General features: G+C 46.3%; 1 protein-coding gene and 1 long non-coding RNA gene across 2 annotated transcripts; one reads left to right on the top strand and one right to left on the bottom strand.

Annotated features, from left to right (window-relative positions):
* Positions 1-1,109: 1,109 nt before the first annotated feature.
* Positions 1,110-2,826, bottom strand: LOC123577507. Its single transcript, XR_006701886.1, has 3 exons — positions 2,743-2,826; positions 1,926-2,117; positions 1,110-1,425 (listed from the first exon to the last, which is right to left on the bottom strand). It is a non-coding gene; the product is annotated as an uncharacterized LOC123577507 (long non-coding RNA).
* A 36-nt stretch (positions 2,827-2,862) lies between these two features.
* FAM170B (family with sequence similarity 170 member B) lies at positions 2,863-6,278 on the top strand. Its single transcript, XM_045439795.1, has 2 exons — positions 2,863-3,095; positions 5,076-6,278. The coding sequence occupies exons 1-2, from the start codon at positions 2,984-2,986 to the stop codon at positions 5,810-5,812; spliced, it is 849 nt and encodes a 282-aa protein (XP_045295751.1). The 5' UTR covers positions 2,863-2,983; the 3' UTR covers positions 5,813-6,278.
* The last annotated feature ends 11,227 nt before the right edge of the window (positions 6,279-17,505 follow it).

Raw genomic sequence — 17,505 nt, 5'->3', positions numbered from 1 at the left:
TGAGCTGTTGAACTAGAACATATTTAAACATGACAGGTAAGATCAGTCTGTTGAATTACTATGGCTGCATAACAAATTGCCCCCAAACCTAGTGAGAGCTGGATCTTTCACTACGCTCACAGTTTCTGAGGGTCAAGAATGCAGGCAGGGCAGAGAGTTGAATTCGGAGGAGATAGCTAGTCTCTGCTCTGAGATGTTTGGGGCCCCAGCTGGAAGATTCAAAGACTAGAAGGTGGAATCATCCAAAGGCTCATTTACTCGTGTACGGGCTGGTCGGCTGGGGACCTTTGCCAGGGCTGTTGGTTGGAACGCCTCCATGTGGCCTTTCTGTGTGGCCTGGGCTTCCTTACAACATGGTGGCTGAGTCCAAAGGAAAGTAGAAAGAGAGACACAGAGAGACACACGAACACACAGAATACTCTAGTATTCCACAATTTGGTTGTGTAGCAATTTATGTAACTACCTCTTTCTTTTGATGGATCTTTGAAATGTTTCCCTTCCCCTCCACCCCCCATTATAAATAATACTGCAGCATGCCTGGGTGCCTCAGATGGTTGAGCGTCTGACTCTTGATTGAGGCTCAGGTCATGATCCCAGGGGCGTGGGATCAAGCCCCACTTTGGGCTCCAACCTGAGCATGAATCCTAGTTAAGAGTTTCCTTCTTTTTTTTTTTTTTTTTTTTCAACGTTTATTTATTTTTGGGACAGAGAGAGACAGAGCATGAACGGGGGAGGGGCAGAGAGAGAGGGAGACACAGAATCGGAAACAGGCTCCAGGCTCTGAGCCATCAGCCCAGAGCCTGATGCGGGGCTCGAACTCACGGACCGCGAGATCGTGACCTGGCTGAAGTCGGACGCTTAACCGACTGCGCCACCCAGGCGCCCCAAGAGTTTCCTTCTTAAGTAAGAGTCTCCCTCTTTCTCTCTCTCCCTCTCTCCTTCTGCCCCTCTCCCCCGCTCACGTACAGGCTCACGCTCTCTCTCAAATAAAAAATAATAAAAAATAAAAAAATAGTTCTGCAACCAACATTTCTCTGTGTGTTATTTTATGCACATAGTACAAAATGCGAATGTTTCCTGGGAAGGAGACAGATGAGTGAAAGGCTGAGTGAAAGAACGAGTCCATTTTTTATTGTAATGGACACTATCAAGTTTCCTTAGAGAAAGGCTCTGTGACCAAGAGAGTATAAAAGTACTCACTTCCTTACACCCTCACTAGCACCGAGTCCTATCAGTCTTTTTCATCCTTGCTTGTCTTATGGGCAAAAGAAATACACTGCACATCATGTGTTTTTAATTTGTAGTTTCCTCGTTATAGTTAGGTTGAGTTGGGCTGAACATCTCATATGTTTATCAGCCATCTGTAGTCCTTCTCCTGGGAATTGCCTGTTCATTTCCTTTACTGAACTGTTCATTGCAGTTTCACTAAAAAGCAAAGAAATGCAAATTGAAACAGCGAGGTTTTGTTTTCTGTTTTGTTTTGGTTTTTTTAAGTGATGAAGTTAAAAAAAAGGTGACAAGGATTCCTGATGCTTGTGATGATTGATAGCACAGAAGTTCAGAAAACCACCCTATCATTAATTAGGGTGTTAACTTCTATTTTCTTTCTGTGCATTTTTAATTAAAACACAATCCTAGCACCATATGAAAATATTCCAAGTTGTTTTATATGAGATGAGACCAATGTTGATTTAAAAAAATGTGAATAAAAATTTTCAGCATCATTTATTGACCGAGTCTTCTTTTTCTAGCAGACTTTTGTTAACTTTATCTGTTGAAAATTAAGATATATAATGTGATGTTTTTCTGGACTACTTTTATCTCCTATTGATCTACTTATTTTTTTGTGTGCTGGCATCCCCTCCCCCCCTTATTTTTATAAGGCAGGTCTCTGGATTTATTTGGTAAGAGAGAGCACGACTTACAGTTTTTCCTGTCTCCACCAGGGAACATTGTCTCTTTGTAGGTGCAAGTGTGACCTTTCATCACTCCATAAAGCTCTGTGGTGTTTTCCTTCATGCAGTGGCCTTTCACTCTGGAGAGGAGTATATTTTCCTAGGTGCTGGCTGTGTGGACAGTGTTGGGGTTACTTTTGGAATATCCGTCACCTTTTTGAGCTGTTTAGATTCGGAGAGGCAGAGGAGTAGAGTTAGTGACACTGAGCAGAGGTGGGAGGGAAATGGAGAGAAGTGTTTTGGAGGAAGTGTGTTCCAACACTGAGACCTCCAGGAGCAGAGAGACGGCAGGTAGGAAGGCATGCCAGAGTGACTCGGGGCCCAAACCCAAGAATCCTGAGATCATGACTTGAGCTGAAGTCGGATGGTTAGCCGACTGAGCCACCCAGGTGCCCCAGTAGGCCCATTTTGATGTTGGGCGATGGCAGTGTGTGTGCAAACATGTGTGTAGTTAAGGGAACATGGTGTGAATTGTATGTATGCGCGTGTGAACAGAAACGTGTCATTAGGTAAATGTGTGTGTGAATTTGGGTGTGTGTGTTAGTTTATATGTGCATGAATGTGTATGTGTCTGTGTTTGTGTCTGTTTATGTATATTTAAGTGTATGTGTGTCTGAGTATTATGTGCATGCCTGCGTGAGGATATATGTATTTATATATGTATAAGTGTCTTCGCGGGTATGTTTCAGTATTTGTGTCTCTATGTGTGTGTAAGTGTTTCTATGTGTGTGCGTTTGTGTTTTATGTTTGCAATCCTGACAATAAACAAGACAGGAAAGGGTCCCACCGAGAAATGAGATCTCGGTGAGAAGCCTCTCCTCCCCTCTAGATTGGGTCTCAGTCCTTGCCATGGGTCACAGAACAGACCAGTGTCATCGATGAGGTCACAGAATAAAGCCAGGATCCTAGTAACCACAGGGAGCCCAGCAGCCACTTGGGCTGGGGCCAGAGAAGGACTTCGGCACAGCCCAAGCCAACCCTCACTAAACAGCTGGAGCGCTGAGTCCCCTGGGCTCTGGTGTCCAGTCATGAAACGCCACTTCACAGACCACAGGGGAGAACAATCACCAACAGATGGGACCAGCCTCAGCTTGGCCAGCCCAGAGCCCACGGGGGAGAGTGTGGAAGTGTGCGGTTCAGGTAGATAAAAAGAGAGAGGGTTGGTTCCCTGGGAGGGAGGTCCTGGAGGGTGAGGGATGGGCACTGGGTCACCCTTCAGTGCTGTTGCAAAAGTGTATTGGTCATAAAAATGGACCAATGCCTGAGGCCATCGTGAGTACACGAGGTGATTTCAGGAGGTACAAGGATGAAAACGTAAAATGTGAATATATATTTTAATACACGTCGGAGAAGCAGAATTGCCATGTCAGCCCTGTGATTTCAGAATAATATAAAAAAGTCCCTTATAATAAATTGATTAAAGTTAATTCAGAACATCAATTTGAAGACCACTATGAAGTGACCATGGGCAGCACCTAAGGGTAACACCAGCTCAACGGTTAGTTAAACTCTGCCTCAGTTTCTTAATCTGTCAAAGAGGAATTGTTACAATGTAATTTCGTAGGGCTTTTTTTTTTTTTAAATATTAATGGAGTTAAAACATGGCAAGCATTTATATGGTGATGGGGTACAGTGAATGTTTAAGGAGAGGGCGAGATGTTCCCCAGGTAAGAACAAGATACATCACAAATGTTGAAAGTTCTAGAAGGGGGTGCTGGATGACCTGGCCAAAGCACTTGCCATGCTTTTTTAAATTAAGCCTTTTAGGGGCGCCTGGGTGGCGCAGTCGGTTAAGCGTCCGACTTCAGCCAGGTCACGATCTCTCTGTCCGTGAGTTCGAGCCCCGCGTCGGGCTCTGGGCTGATGGCTCGGAGCCTGGAGCCTGTTTCCGATTCTGTGTCTCCCTCTCTCTCTGCACCTCCCCCATTCATGCTCTGTCTCTCTCTGTCCCAAAAATAAATAAACGTTGAAAAAAAAAAATAAATAAATAAATAAATTAAGCCTTTTAAAAAATTTATTTTGAGAGAGAGTGAGCATGGGGGAGGGACAGAGAGAGAGGAAGAGAGAGAATCTCAAGCAGGCTCTGCACTGTCAGTGAGGAACCCAATGTGGGGCTCAAACTCATGAACCGTGAGATCGTGATGTGAGCCCAAACCAAAAGCTGGATTCTCAACCGACTGAGCCACTCAGGTGATCTCGCCCCTCCCATGCGTGGCTTTTTAAATTGGCTTTACTGAGCTGTTAATTTACACATGAAAGTGTCATCAGTGTGTACAATTTGAAGAATTTTTTGTTAATGTACATTTGCATAACCACCACCATGGTCATGACCTGGAACATTTCGATGCTCCCCAAAGCTTCCTTGTGACCCTTTGCAGTGAGTTCTCCTGCCACCTTCAGCTCCTGGCAACCCCTGATCTGTTCCCCCTCCCTATGGTTTTACCTTTCCTAGAATGACATCTAGAATGTCATCTAAGTGGAATCCTACAGTATAGGGCCTTTTTACCCTGGCTGCTTTCATTTAGAGTAATGCATTAGAGATTCATCCATGTTTTAAAGGCATATTTTAAAAGTTCTTATTTATTTATTTTGAGAGGGACAGAGGTAATGCAATGGGGGACAGACAGAGAGAGAGAAGGCGAGAGAGAATCCCAAGCAGGCTCCACGCTGTCAGTACAGAGCCCGATGCAGGGCTTGAAACTCACAAAACCATGAGATCATGACCCAAGCCAAAACCAACAGTGGGTGCTCAACCCTGAGCCAGCCACCCAGGCACCTGGAGATTCATCCATGTTTTACATATATCAGTAGATCATTCCTTTTTTTATCCATGAATAGGGTTGCATTGTATGGATGTACCCTAATCTGTGTATTCACCAGCTGATGGTCTTTTTGGGGTTTAGTCAAGGTTTTGGTGATTCCATTCATACATTATTTGATCCTCACCTCGTACCCCCAGGAGGTAAGCATCCTCATCCCCATTTTATGGGGAAACACAACACAGGAGCTGATGGTACCTGCCCAAGGACTCCTGAGCCTGCGCCCTTCCGGAACCCTGGAGGTGGGTTGTGGCACTGATCCCTGCGGGGACGCTGATGAAAATGTCCTTCCATTTCCCAGGGACCGTGGAGAGAGAGAAGACGCCTTTACGGTCGGGGCCGGCCATTCCCCACGAGGAGAACGTGTGTTTGGCCCACAGGGCTCCTGCGATGCTGAGCTGGAGCGGCTCCTCGTCCTCCCGGTCCTCCTCCGAGTATCAGTCTTACTCCCAGTACCAGTCTTGCTACTCCTGCCTGTACGACGACGAGGACACGGCCCAGCGAAGTGTGTGCGCCTTCTACACCCACGTGCAGACGGTGCAGGGCGTGGCCGTGGCCTGGGAGACCGAGTCGGGCTTTGAGCCGGTCAGCCGGCAGCCCCGCATTCACGAGGCCGAGTTCGTCAAGAGGCAGAGGAGGAAAGGCTCCTCCTTTGAGATGGCTTCCAACAGCGACCTGTGCTGGGAACTGGAAGCCAGCAAGAGCCACTGCTGCCCAGAGCAGGATGACGCGGAGCTGCTGGGGCCTCTGGAGTGCTGCCCGCAGGAGCTGCGGGACACCCCGGACTGGCTGGTCACCACGGACTACGGGCTGCGCTGCGTGGCCTGCTGTCGGGTCTTCCCCACGTTGGAGGCTCTGCTCAAGCACGCCCAATATGGCATCCAAGAGGGCTTCAGCTGCCAGATCTTTTTTGAGGAGATGCTGGAGAGAAGGCGGGCCCGGGGCCAAGTCCGGGAGCAGAAGCTGGAGGAGGAGGAACAGAGCCCTTCAGAGGGCAGTGAATGTTCGCGGCCCCAGGCCAGGGCGCTTCCCTCGTAGCGGCAGCAGGAGCAGTGAGCCGGAGGTGATGTGCCCAGCCCTGCCCTCACCTCTGGCACCTCGGTGGCTCCTTCCCCAGCCAGCAGGACCAGAACTACCCCCGCAGGGGAGAAAAGAGGAGAGCCGGGGGGAGAAAGCAAGTGGGAGCCAGAGCTGGCAGGGCTGTGACAAGGGGGAGAACCCTTCCAAAGGGCACAGCATTTCAACCAGAGTCCATTTCGAACCTGAATCCAAAGAGGGAAGGCTTCAAGTGTTTCTGATGATGGGCACAAGATCTGAAGCCTGCAAGCGTGTGGCCACAGAGATTTTTATTTTTTGCTGGTGGATCGAGCAGGTCATGACCCACAGGAGAGCCGACTGCAAAATGAAGCTTCTGCCCTATATTTTTCATTGTTAGGAACCTGCTATATGCCCTAATTCTATGTCTTATTTTAGTGGGATTAAACTTGAGTAACTCAAAACTTAAGGCAATAGCTAAAGGGGTGAGCCATGCTATGAGGTTGGGGCCATAGGAAATTGCCATTTCTGTAGGTTACCCACCAGCACAGACACCTGGAGACAGGCAGGTTCCCAGAGGGAGAGATGGGGTCTGGATAAGTCCTGCTACCTATGAGCTCAGAGGTCAACACTATGTTTTAAAATGTTTCTACAATATTCATCTGCACCCTCCTATCTGTCCCCAGCTCCGGGGGCTGCACCGATTCAAGAAAATACATGGATGGCTCCCTGTGTGTAATGCACGCTGATGAAACATATAGCCCAACCTTCCAGTGAGAGGCAGGACAGGCAGTCGCAAGACAAGGGAATGAATCCCATAAAGGAGGTTTGGGGAGCTCAGTGGAGGGGCCCCAAACTCAGGCTGGTTGATGAGGAAGCAAAACTTTCCGAAAGAGGTGATGTTCACAAAGGCTTAGAGGACAGGTAGAATTAGTAAGACCAGGGCTTCTCACTCCTGGCGCTGTTGACATTTTAGACTGAATAATTGTCTTCATGTGTCTACTGTAGGAGGTTCGGCAGCATCCCTGGTCTCTCCCCACCAGATGCCAGTAGCATCTCCTCCCCTGCAACTGTGACAATTGAAAATGTCCTAGACATTAACAAACATTCCCTGGAGGCAAAAATCACTGCTTGGTTGACAATCACTGAGCTAGACAAGAACGAGGATCTTCAGAGAAGGAATGGCACAATATGTTTGGGCAATTGCCAGCCACTTGGCCTGGCTGGAATGCTGGAGACATTTCTCCTCTCCAATGCTCCATAAAAATTTAGCACCTGCTATGTGCCAGGCACTGTACTGGGCACAGGGAACAAACAGTGAATAGGCATGGATGGTTCTCTGTGTAGCTTGCAGAAAGCTGGCAAAAATAGACTGTATGTATACATATTTAGAAATAATTACAGAAGCACTCATTTCATGACCTTCAAGGCCCTCCATGGCCCGGGCTTTGCTAACTTCTCCATCACCATTTCTTAGCATTTGCTGCTTCCCTTGCTATGCTCCATTTCCATTAGCCCTCCTTCTTTCCTTAAAAGCTCCAGGCTTTCATACCTCAGGGCCTTTGCACTTGCTCTCTCCTCTAAGTGGAGTGCAAACCCTTCTCTGTCATTCTTCTGGCTGACTGCTGACCCTTTGTTCATCCTTGAGGCTTCAGCCTTGTCACTTTTTCAAAGGGGACTTCTCCAATCATACCACCTGGCACGTGCCTCATTCTAAGTGCAGATGATTTTAAAAAAAAGAAGTGGCACGATCAGACTTATGTCATTCTGGTTGTATGTGAAATATGGATTGGTGCAGTAGCAAAAGAGGAAAGGATCAAGTAGCCAGATCACTTAAGAGGCAGTTGCAGAAATCCAGATATAAGGGATAATGTGGTCTGGACAAGGCTTGTCACAAGCCAAGAGGAAGTGAATGGATGCATTCAAGATGTATTTGGGGAATAGACCCAAAGGACTTGGGGATGGGTGGATGTGGGGGTGGGGAAAATGGGCTTGTCAGGGTAGACTCCCAGGATCACAGCAGGAGCAAATGGTAGATGGTTGTTCAGTAAGTGATATGAAGAACTTTGGAGAAAGATCGGCTGTATGTGTGTGCTTGCGTGTGTGAGAATGTGCATGTGTGCATGTGAGAATGTGCATGTGTACATGTGTATACATGTACAAGTGTCTGCGTGTGGATGTACATGCCTAAGTGCTGGGGCTGGTGGCTGTAGAAGTCAATTAGGACAAAATCAAATCTAAATACTAATGACACATCCAAGCAGAAATGTTGAGTAGGAAGTGATTTATGATTTAGAATTCTGAAGACAAGTCTGGATCAGAAACAAATTAGGAAAGTAACAGCACATGGATGGTACCATATTTAAAACAACAACAGTGGATGGATGAGGTTAAGTAGGGAATTGGGGTAGAGTTACATTGTAAGTGTGGTATGTGAAGGAAGGAGCGATCAGATGTGGGGTACATTTCTTAGTTTTCCTCAAAGTCAACAAAACACTAAGATTGTTTCTGGGAATGGTGAGCAGTGTTAAATGTGGGGGAGAGTGGGAGTGAGTTGAGGATGAGACATTTTTCATTTCATCTGGCACATGGAGGTTGCTGATGGCTCTGATGAGAGCAGTCTCGGACCAAGTGGGGCAGAGGCCAGATGGGCATGGGCCAGTAGTGGACATGAGGCCAGCCACTGGGGATGAGTATTAGACAACTCTACTGGCAAAAATTTTTTTTTAAAGGGAAAGCAACTATGGCTGTAGCTGGACAAAAGGAAAGACGAAGAGGGGAGAGAGCAAGTTTATATGCTAGTGAGAATGATTCAGTAGAGAGGAGGAGACAATGTAAGAAAAGTGGGGAAATCCTAGAACAGTGGAGCAGGTGAGAGAGGGCTGCATCCTGAACAGATATGCAGAAGTGGGCCCTTGACAAGAACATCTTTGTGTTCATCGTTGTACCCAGATGGGCAGTTAGGTCAAGTAGGGCTTAGGAGAGAGAATTATAAAACTTGAAGCCCACCCCACCTCCCACTGAAAACTGCAGGGAGCTCTTGAGGAATTGTCAGCAAGTCAGGTTTGCATTTACGAAAGATTACTGGTGAACAAGATCGAGAGTGGATGAAAGAGAACATTGCTGGCAACAAGGACTGCAGTTAGACCACTGAAGGCAGGATGAGTTCAAGAGATGTTTGAGAGATGGAAATGATTTGGGCTAGTGTTTGATGAGGGTGGTGAGAGGAAGGCGTCCAGAATGACTTCCAGGTTTATTTTTAACTGGGTGGCTGGTGAGTAAAGGTGCCATTTCCAGATAGTAGAATACCAAAGGAGAAGATTTGCTGGGATACCAATGAGTCCAGTCTCGAATAAGCTCAGCTTGTGATAGAAACATTCAGAAGGGAGTTTGAAGGATCTAAAGCTTACAAGGGATGGCAATGGATTTCACCAAATCACTACCTAAATTAAATCTACAAGCGTATGGTTAGCTAAGGCCATGGCGGTTTATGTGGGCCTTAAGTGAGATGCATTCTCTCTGCTAGCCGCAGTGCAACAGGAAGTCATGAGATCATCTTAGAACGGACATCGACCATGGGGATGGTGTCTTATCACCACTTTCAAGATGTGGCAGAGTCATGGACTTCCTAAATTCACTGTGAAACACACTGGAGGATCTTCAGAAAGGAAAAGGGGATGGGACAATGGCCCAATTTTGTCAAGCTCTTCTTGGAAGGGCTCTCTGGTGTTTGAGGGAGGCTCAGTAGGCAGGTAGACTCAAAGGACAATCTAAGAGGAGGAGAGGCAGCTGAACCAGAAATAGTAGAGCACTAGTGAGGAGAACATTTCTATATAGAAATCAGGGAAATAAAATAAGCATAGCATGTAAGCTCTGGAATTTCAACCTTTAAAAGACATGTATAGCCTTGGTATTCTAAGGGCCAAGAATTGCTCTAAATGCCTTCTGGATATTAAGTCATGTAACACTCTCGGCAATCCACTGTGGTGGGTCCTGTGATTAGCTTGATAGGTGAGTAGGCTAAGACCTTACCAAGGTTGTACAAGCTGGCATACAGCAGAGTCAGGCTTCACACCCAGGCAGCGTGTGCTCTATGCTCTAATCTTCACATGGAGAAGAAAATTTTAATGTAAAGCCAGATGCAAGGTATTTAGAAAAGCAAACATGTCAACTCCACAGGTTCTATTTTCTTTAGATTAAGTAGCAGCAGCTGGAGATCCCAGGAAATTGATGGGCGTTCAGAATAAATGAAAGATGACAGGAACCTTGGGTAAGCAAACTTTTAATGCAGAGGATAACTTAAGCTGACATGGACGGGGGAAGGAAGGGATAAAATTGTTCTTAAGTAGTGACTTGTTCTTAAAATACAGCTTAAACTCAGCTGAGTTAAGTATTCATTTGCGGTTTAAACTCATCATTTTGCAGAAGCCTGGGACTGCCACCAAATAAGGTAAGTATCAGAGTGAGTAAGGAGAACCCCTCCAGGGGGCTTGAATCACTTAGATCTTGAACCACTTTAGACCTTTTGTTTTCCCAAACCATAGAAAAAGATGCGATTCATTTTATGACACTTATAGAAACCTGAAAACAGTGCCTGACAAAAATGGCACTAAAAAAGTAAATATATCAATGTCACTTATAAACACAAAATAATACCTAATTAAATTTTTTTCAACTAGGGTGCCAAGATAATTCAATGGGGAAAGAATAACCTTGTCAGCAAATAGTGCTGGGACAACTGGGTATCGATATGCAAAAGAGTGAAGTTGGATCCCTACCTCACACCGTATGTAAACATTAAAATGAAAAAGACCTACTGTAGCAGTTAAAACTATAAAACTCTTAAAGGAAGACAGAGATGTAAATCTCCATGATGTTGGATCAGGCAGTGGTCTCTTAGCTATGACACTGAGAGCACAAGGAAACAGAAAAATAGAAGTTGGATTTCACCAAAATTAAAAACTTTTGTGTTCAAAGGACATTATCAAGAAAATGAGAAACAATACACAGAATGGGAGAGAATACTTACACATCCCATATGAACTCTTATAATAATATACAAGCATTCCAATTAAAATATGAGCAGAAGACTTAAAAGATATTTCCTCAAAACAGATATACACATGACCAATAAGCACACGAAAAGATGCTCAACATCATTTGGTTGTAGGAATGTACAATGGTGCAGCCACTTTAGAAAACATCTTGGAAGTTCCTCAAAAGGTCAAAAATGGAGTAACTATATGATCCAGCAATTCTGATAATTGAAAACAGGCCCACACAAAAGCTTGCACTTCAATATTCATGGCAACATTATTTCTAATACAAAAAAGTAAAAACAACCTACATGACCATCAAATGATGCATGGAGAAACAAAACATGGTATATCCATACAATGGCATATTTTACAGTCATAGAAAGGAAAAAAAATAAGATGAAGGTCCCATGCTACAACACGGATGAACCTTGAAAACAGTATGCTAAGGAAAATAAGTCAGACTCAAAGGCTATATTAATGCATGATTCTATTTAAATTTTTTTTAATGTTTATTATTGAGAGAGAGAGACAGAACATGAGCAGGGGAGGGGCAGAGAGAGGGGGAGACACAGAATCCGAAGCAGGCTCCAGGCTCCAAGCTGTCAACACAGAGCCTGATGCGGGGGTCGAACTCACAAACTGCGAGATCATGACCTGAGCCGAAGTCGGTTGCTCAACCAACTGAGCCACCCAGGCGCCCCAATGCATGATTCTATTTACATGAAACATCCGAACAGGCAAATTATTATAGAGACAGAAAATAGATTAGTGGTTGCCAGGGATTTAGGGGAAGAAAAGGAATGGGAAGTGCTTGCTAATGGATATGAAGTTTCTTCTTTGGCTGACAGAAGCATTCTGGAATTAGATGGCACTGATGGTTACACAACTTGGTGAATTACTGTAAACCACTTAGTCATATGCTTTAAAAAGCCAAGTTTTATGGTATGTGAATTATATCTCCATCTAAAAAGCCATGTAATACAACAATTATTCCTATATTATTAAATTAAGGATAGAAATTTCCTTCAGATGATATAAAGTATCTCAAGCCAAGTAGCAAAATAATCTGCAGGTCTTTCCACTGATACCAGATAAAATATGTCTATTACAGTTTTTACTTAATATTGTTCTGGAAGTTACAGCAAATTCAATAAAACACAAAACAAGTGTTATAAATAATAGAAAAATCTGTTTTCAAAATGACAATGTACTTACCTTGAAAGCTCGAATGAATTAACTCAAAATTATTGAAAAGAAGAGGTAAACAAAGGGTTGAGGTAAAAGATGGATGTCAAAAGCTTTCTTGTGAATTAGATGTGACTAATTAGGAAATAACACGGACAATACTCCATTCACTAGAGAAACAGACATTTGTGGAAATATTGTTAAGTGGGATGAAATGTCAGAGTGATTATCTCTTGTTGATAAGTGTTGGTAAATTTTGTTTTCTCTGTAATGTGCACCATTTTTAAAGTTTTCTAAGGGAGGAAGTATGGCTTTTACAATAAAAAGACAAACATTGAATCACACCTCACCTCAGGTTAGAAGAGACATCTGGGGCCTTCCGTGTCCACATTTGTGGTCTACGTGCTTGGAGAACCCCAGCTTCTAACATTGTACTTCTTGGTCCTTGTGAATCAAATTAGCTCTGATATTAAGAGTACTTTGTAATGGATGAGGATCCAGCCAACTCAAGAGAGTCGTTACAGAGCCCTTTTTGTGGTGTGCCCTCATTTCTTACGAAAGTTGATGAAAGCTGCAAGTAAGAGGGAGATCTTGAGAGAGAACTGAGGTGGGAGCTCAGTTGAGAGAAAGAGCAAAAATGGCGAAGCTGGGAAAGAAAACAAGATCATGCAAACAGGGCCCTGCAGGGAGACCCAAAGGCAGTGCAGGAGGATGAAGGAAAGAGGAAGTTGGGGAAGGGAGCCGGAAGGGTTGAAAGAGAGGAATGGCAAGTATAAGGAATACCTTGACTGAGGAATTTGATATCACAAAGGGGGTCCAGGTAGGAGGCTGGTGGGGAAAGATGAAGGTCCCATCAAAGATGGCGGAACCCTGACTGATAGGACTCAGCAGTCTCTGAGGTGGTCAGTGATGGATGCTAGTATGGGCTAAATTGTGTACCTCCCGAATTCGTATGTTGAAGTCCTAACCCCTAGTACCTCAGGATGTGACCTTATTTGGAGATAAGGTCTTTAAGGAAGTAACTAAGGTAAAATGAAGTCACTAGGGTAGGCTCTAACCCAACACGACTGGTGTCTTGATACAAAGGGCAGATTAAACACAGAAGGAAGATCATGTGAAGAAGACATAGGGAGAAGATGGCCATCCACGAACTAAGGACAGAGCCTCAGAAAAACTGGTCCTGCACCCACCTCGATCTTAGACTTCTGGCCTCTAGAATTGTGAGAAAATAAATGTCAGTTGCTCACACCCCGACCCCGCTTCTGCAGTATCTTGTCAGGTAGCCCTAGGAGATAATATAGATGCTGAAGAGGAGGAGCCAGAGGCAGGAAGGCAGCAGCCAGCAGGTGCATGTTTTCAGTGGGGAGGCTTCAAGGTCCCAGGTCCTTAGGAGAGCAAGCACACAGTGAGTGCTCAATCAATGTGTGTTCATTTGAATGCCCGGAACGGCATAAATACATTTGGGAACAAACCGGCTGACTTCTGACAAATGCAAAGTGGCCCACCAACCCCTAGGACTCATAGTGCTTTGGGCACCCGTCCGAGGGTTTTGCAGGAGGAATCTGGTGTATGAGCGCACAGTGGCGTGGGGATTAGTTAAGAGAGCACAGTACGTTTTCTCGGATTTTCTTCTAAGCCTCTAATGCTTCCTCTCCCTGTGAGACCTAGCTGAGGCCCCAGCAGCAGATGAGCTGGGCAGAGGGAAAATGGGGGCCTGGGTGTGCTGAGGTGTAGGGGAGGTGGAACAAGCAGTTCGTGCAAATGCTACCTCTGGAGCTCAAAGCCTGACACCGGGAGCCAGACCCTGTGTGTACCTGACGTGTGCGTGCAGGTACGAGGATGTGAATGTGTGTGCGCGTGTAGCATGCACCACTCTGCACTGGGCCGTGCTGTGCCTGGCTTGGGGCAGAGAACAAGGACCTGGTGAGAAGGCCCAGGGGTGATTCTGACCCCCCGGAGGGCTTGTTGGGGCCCAAGAGTACCCACCCAGGACTTTAGCCTGAGGTACCTTCAGTCTTGGCAGAAGGCAGTAAGGATACCCCACAGTGGCGTTGCTCAAACTTGAGTCCCATCCTTGCCAAGCACAAAACATTCTTACAGGCCTGTGTCAACCAACATGATTACAGCTGCAATGACTTTACTCAAATATAAACAATCAGATGGATAGTTGTTCATAAGTATAAAATAAACACAAATTTACAAATTAAACACAAACACCATTACGCCAGTCATAAAACTCCATCTAGCAGCATTAATTTTATGCGACTGTTGAGCTCAGTGTTTGTAAAACCCACTTGCTTCTGGAGTATGGGAGGGACGCAGTGGAAGGCAGATGGCACTGTGGGAGATGGGTCCTCACCGCCATGGGCCGAGTGGACGCTATGGATGCGAAAAGTCATACCTCTTGAGGTCACCCTGATTGCCAGACTAAATGCAGACAAGGTGCCCCCAGGTGCCACAAGAGATTTATAAGGTATTAGAAATTATTCATGTGCTTTAAAATCTTTTCTAGATCTTCCTAAAGTTTCCAGGATTCTATGAGGGAGTGAAAGCTCTCTCCTTTCCTAGGAGAAAAACAGCCTGAGAGCACTCATGTGGAACATCCTTCGTTCCACAGACATTCCCCCAGTGTTTCCCCCATACCTGAGACCTGGGGTCAAGCAAGAGGGACACAGGGATGATTGGGAGCCAGCGTCTGGCCTTGGGGACCAGACAGTCCAGCAGGGACATTTACTTGAGTATCAATGATGTCGTAAGTATCAATGATGCTAGCTTGTATAGGAAACCATGGGGGCTCGGGAGAGAAGACCTAACAGACTTTTGGGGCTTGGAAAGCTTCCTGGAAGAGGTGATGAATGCCCAGAAAAGGAGCTGAGCACAAATGAGAGGAAAATGAGAAGCTGGATGTGCTGAGCATCTTGGAAGGTTAGAAGTCCAGCTGTGCCCTTGAGGGGCAATTATTCCAGACATCCCAAGCTGAGCTAGAACTGGCTCAGCATTTCTAGAACTGGCGCTCTGCATTTCTAGAACAAAGGCTACCTTAGTGAACAGGAGAAAGAGGGTTTTTCCCCTCTAGAGACCTCACCTCTTGTCCCCACAATCTCTTCTGAAGGGGTGGTTAACAGTTCCGTTCAGCAATTTCACCATCAGAGAGCCATTCTTTGAGTTAAATTTTTTTTTTTTGTAGTGTAATAATGATATCCTTGGAAAGCTCATATAGTAGGGCAATATCAGCCTGAATTAGTTCCTTAGTTTGTGACAGGTTCGGAGAAAGTCCCCGCGGGAATGGAGATGGAATTTGGGTGGGACTGTGGAAGAGACGTTGGGCCAGATGTTGACGCTTATGTGTGGGGTGGGTGCATGTGTGTGTGCAGGTAGGGAAGCCAAAGGGTGGGGAAGATAGGATGTCTTCTCGCTCGCTGGGTAGCCTCAGCTTTCTCTGCCTCCGAGGGAGGTTACTATAGGTGCTGCACAAGGGACTAGCTCCTTGCACCCTGCCCTCTTCCAGCCAGGAAGGCTGGATGGAGCAACCTGGCCCTCCTGAGATGGAGATCAGAGCTTTAGCTCCCACAGCTATCAGCCTGGCTTCTCCCTGGAGCCAGTGTTTGGGACAACCTGAGCAGTCTGGCTCTGATTTTCCTGGTTTGCTCTCCACCAAGGGTAGCTAAGAGCAGCACTCAGCTGGCCCCACTGACTCCAGAGGGAACTAGCACCCCTCTGCAGAAGCAGAGTAGGTGTGAGAGGAAAGCCGGGCTGACAGTAGGAGCCTCGGCTCGCAGATGCCTGATCTGAGAGCAGCATGCAAGGTGGGTGCCAAGCAGCATGCTGACCTGGAGATGGTGTAAGACAATCAGCAGTCATTTTGTACTTGGACATGACTCTGAATCTTATAAACCCCCTTCTCACAAACCCCTCGGTTGCCCCTGAGTACGGCATCAGTGACTTGCATTCATCCTGTCTCTCGATGTTTCTCAATGGGTGCACCACTGGCATTTTGTGTTGACTGTTATTCCCGGCACGGGACTGCCCACTGCATTGTGCGATACCGCATCACAGCCCAGTCCGCCAATGCCAGTCGTGACCCCACCCCAAGATCGTCGTAACAATTGGGAGTACCTGGGTGGCTCAGTTAGTCAAGCATCAGACTTCAGCTCAGGTGATGATCTCACGGTTTTGTGGATTCAAGCCCCGCATCGGGCTCTGTGCTGACAGCTCAGAGCCTGGGGTCTCCTTCAGATTCTGTGTCTCCCTCTCTCTCTGCTGCTCCTCTGCTCGCACTGTCTCTCTCAAAAATAAATAAACATTAAAAAAAAAAAAAAAAGATCGTTGTAACAATCGAAAATGCCCTGCACATTCCCAAAGCCCTCTAGGGGGTTCCTGCTGCCCAGTGACCGGAGCCACCGGCTGTCTCTCAAAGAGTAGACTCCACCAAGATCCACGGAAACTTCCTTCACTGATCGACCCAAAGTACTGAGCACCTGAGTGCATAGTGCCAATGGAGCAGGGAGACCAGGATGGGTGTGAACAGCGGGGTGTATGAGAGAGGGTGAGGGGCTGGGTGGAGACCCCTTGGCAGGGTTCTGGCACGGACTCTGCTCCCAGCTCCAGATCCCCCTGGCCCAGTAAAGCCTGTTATTTAGAAACGCCAGATGTACCCCCGAGGCGTCTCTTTCCAAACTACTGTTTTTCGATTTCAGGTTAAGAGGAGAGGATTAGGGATTTTTCTTGGTTCTCTCGTTGCCTTCTGTTTTGGAATTAGCTGCCCCTCTCCCTCTCTGACAATTGATCTCAGAGACTGGGACAACAGAGTCTGCTGGCTCCCCTCCCTGACTCTATTTGCAAGCCCCCCTCATCAGCTCCCTCTTTGGCTGCTCTCTCAAAGAATAACCTGCTTTCCCCTCTCCTCCTCTCTCTCCCTCCTTCCTTTCTGTTATGGGCTGAATTGAGGTCCTCAGAAAGTGCCTCAGAAAGTGACTGCATTTGGAGATAGGGTCCGAAGGAGGTAGTCAAGTTAAAATAAGGTCATTAGCGTGGGTCCCAATCCAATATGACTGGTGTCATAATAAGAGGAGGTTATGACACAGACACACACAGAAGGGAGACCACGGGAAGACACAGGGAGGAGTTGGAGACAGACAAGCCAGGGTGAGAAGACTCAGAAGAAACTGTGTCCACACCTTGATCTCAGACTTCTAGCCTTCAAAATTGTGAGGATAGATGTCTGTTGTTTAAAGCCACGCAGTCTGTGGTGTCTTTTTATGGTGGCCCAAGCAAACGGATCCATCTTCCTTTCTATTTACTGATTCACTGATGCATCCCGGACATACTGATCGATGACTTACCATGTGCTGGGCAATGCGTAGGACTGGCTTTCCAAGGGCTCAGTACTCAACCCTCCCCTCATCTCAGAGAACTGATCCTGGTCAGTGGCATTCATTCCCAAGGCATCCCACTTAGGCTTGAGGATGAATC

The sequence above is a fragment of the Leopardus geoffroyi genome, chromosome D2 (genome assembly GCF_018350155.1).
Source record: "Leopardus geoffroyi isolate Oge1 chromosome D2, O.geoffroyi_Oge1_pat1.0, whole genome shotgun sequence".
Lineage (NCBI taxonomy): Eukaryota > Metazoa > Chordata > Mammalia > Carnivora > Felidae > Leopardus > Leopardus geoffroyi.
The sequence above is the reverse complement of the archived record's forward strand: the minus strand, read 5'-3'. Positions and strand labels throughout refer to the sequence as shown.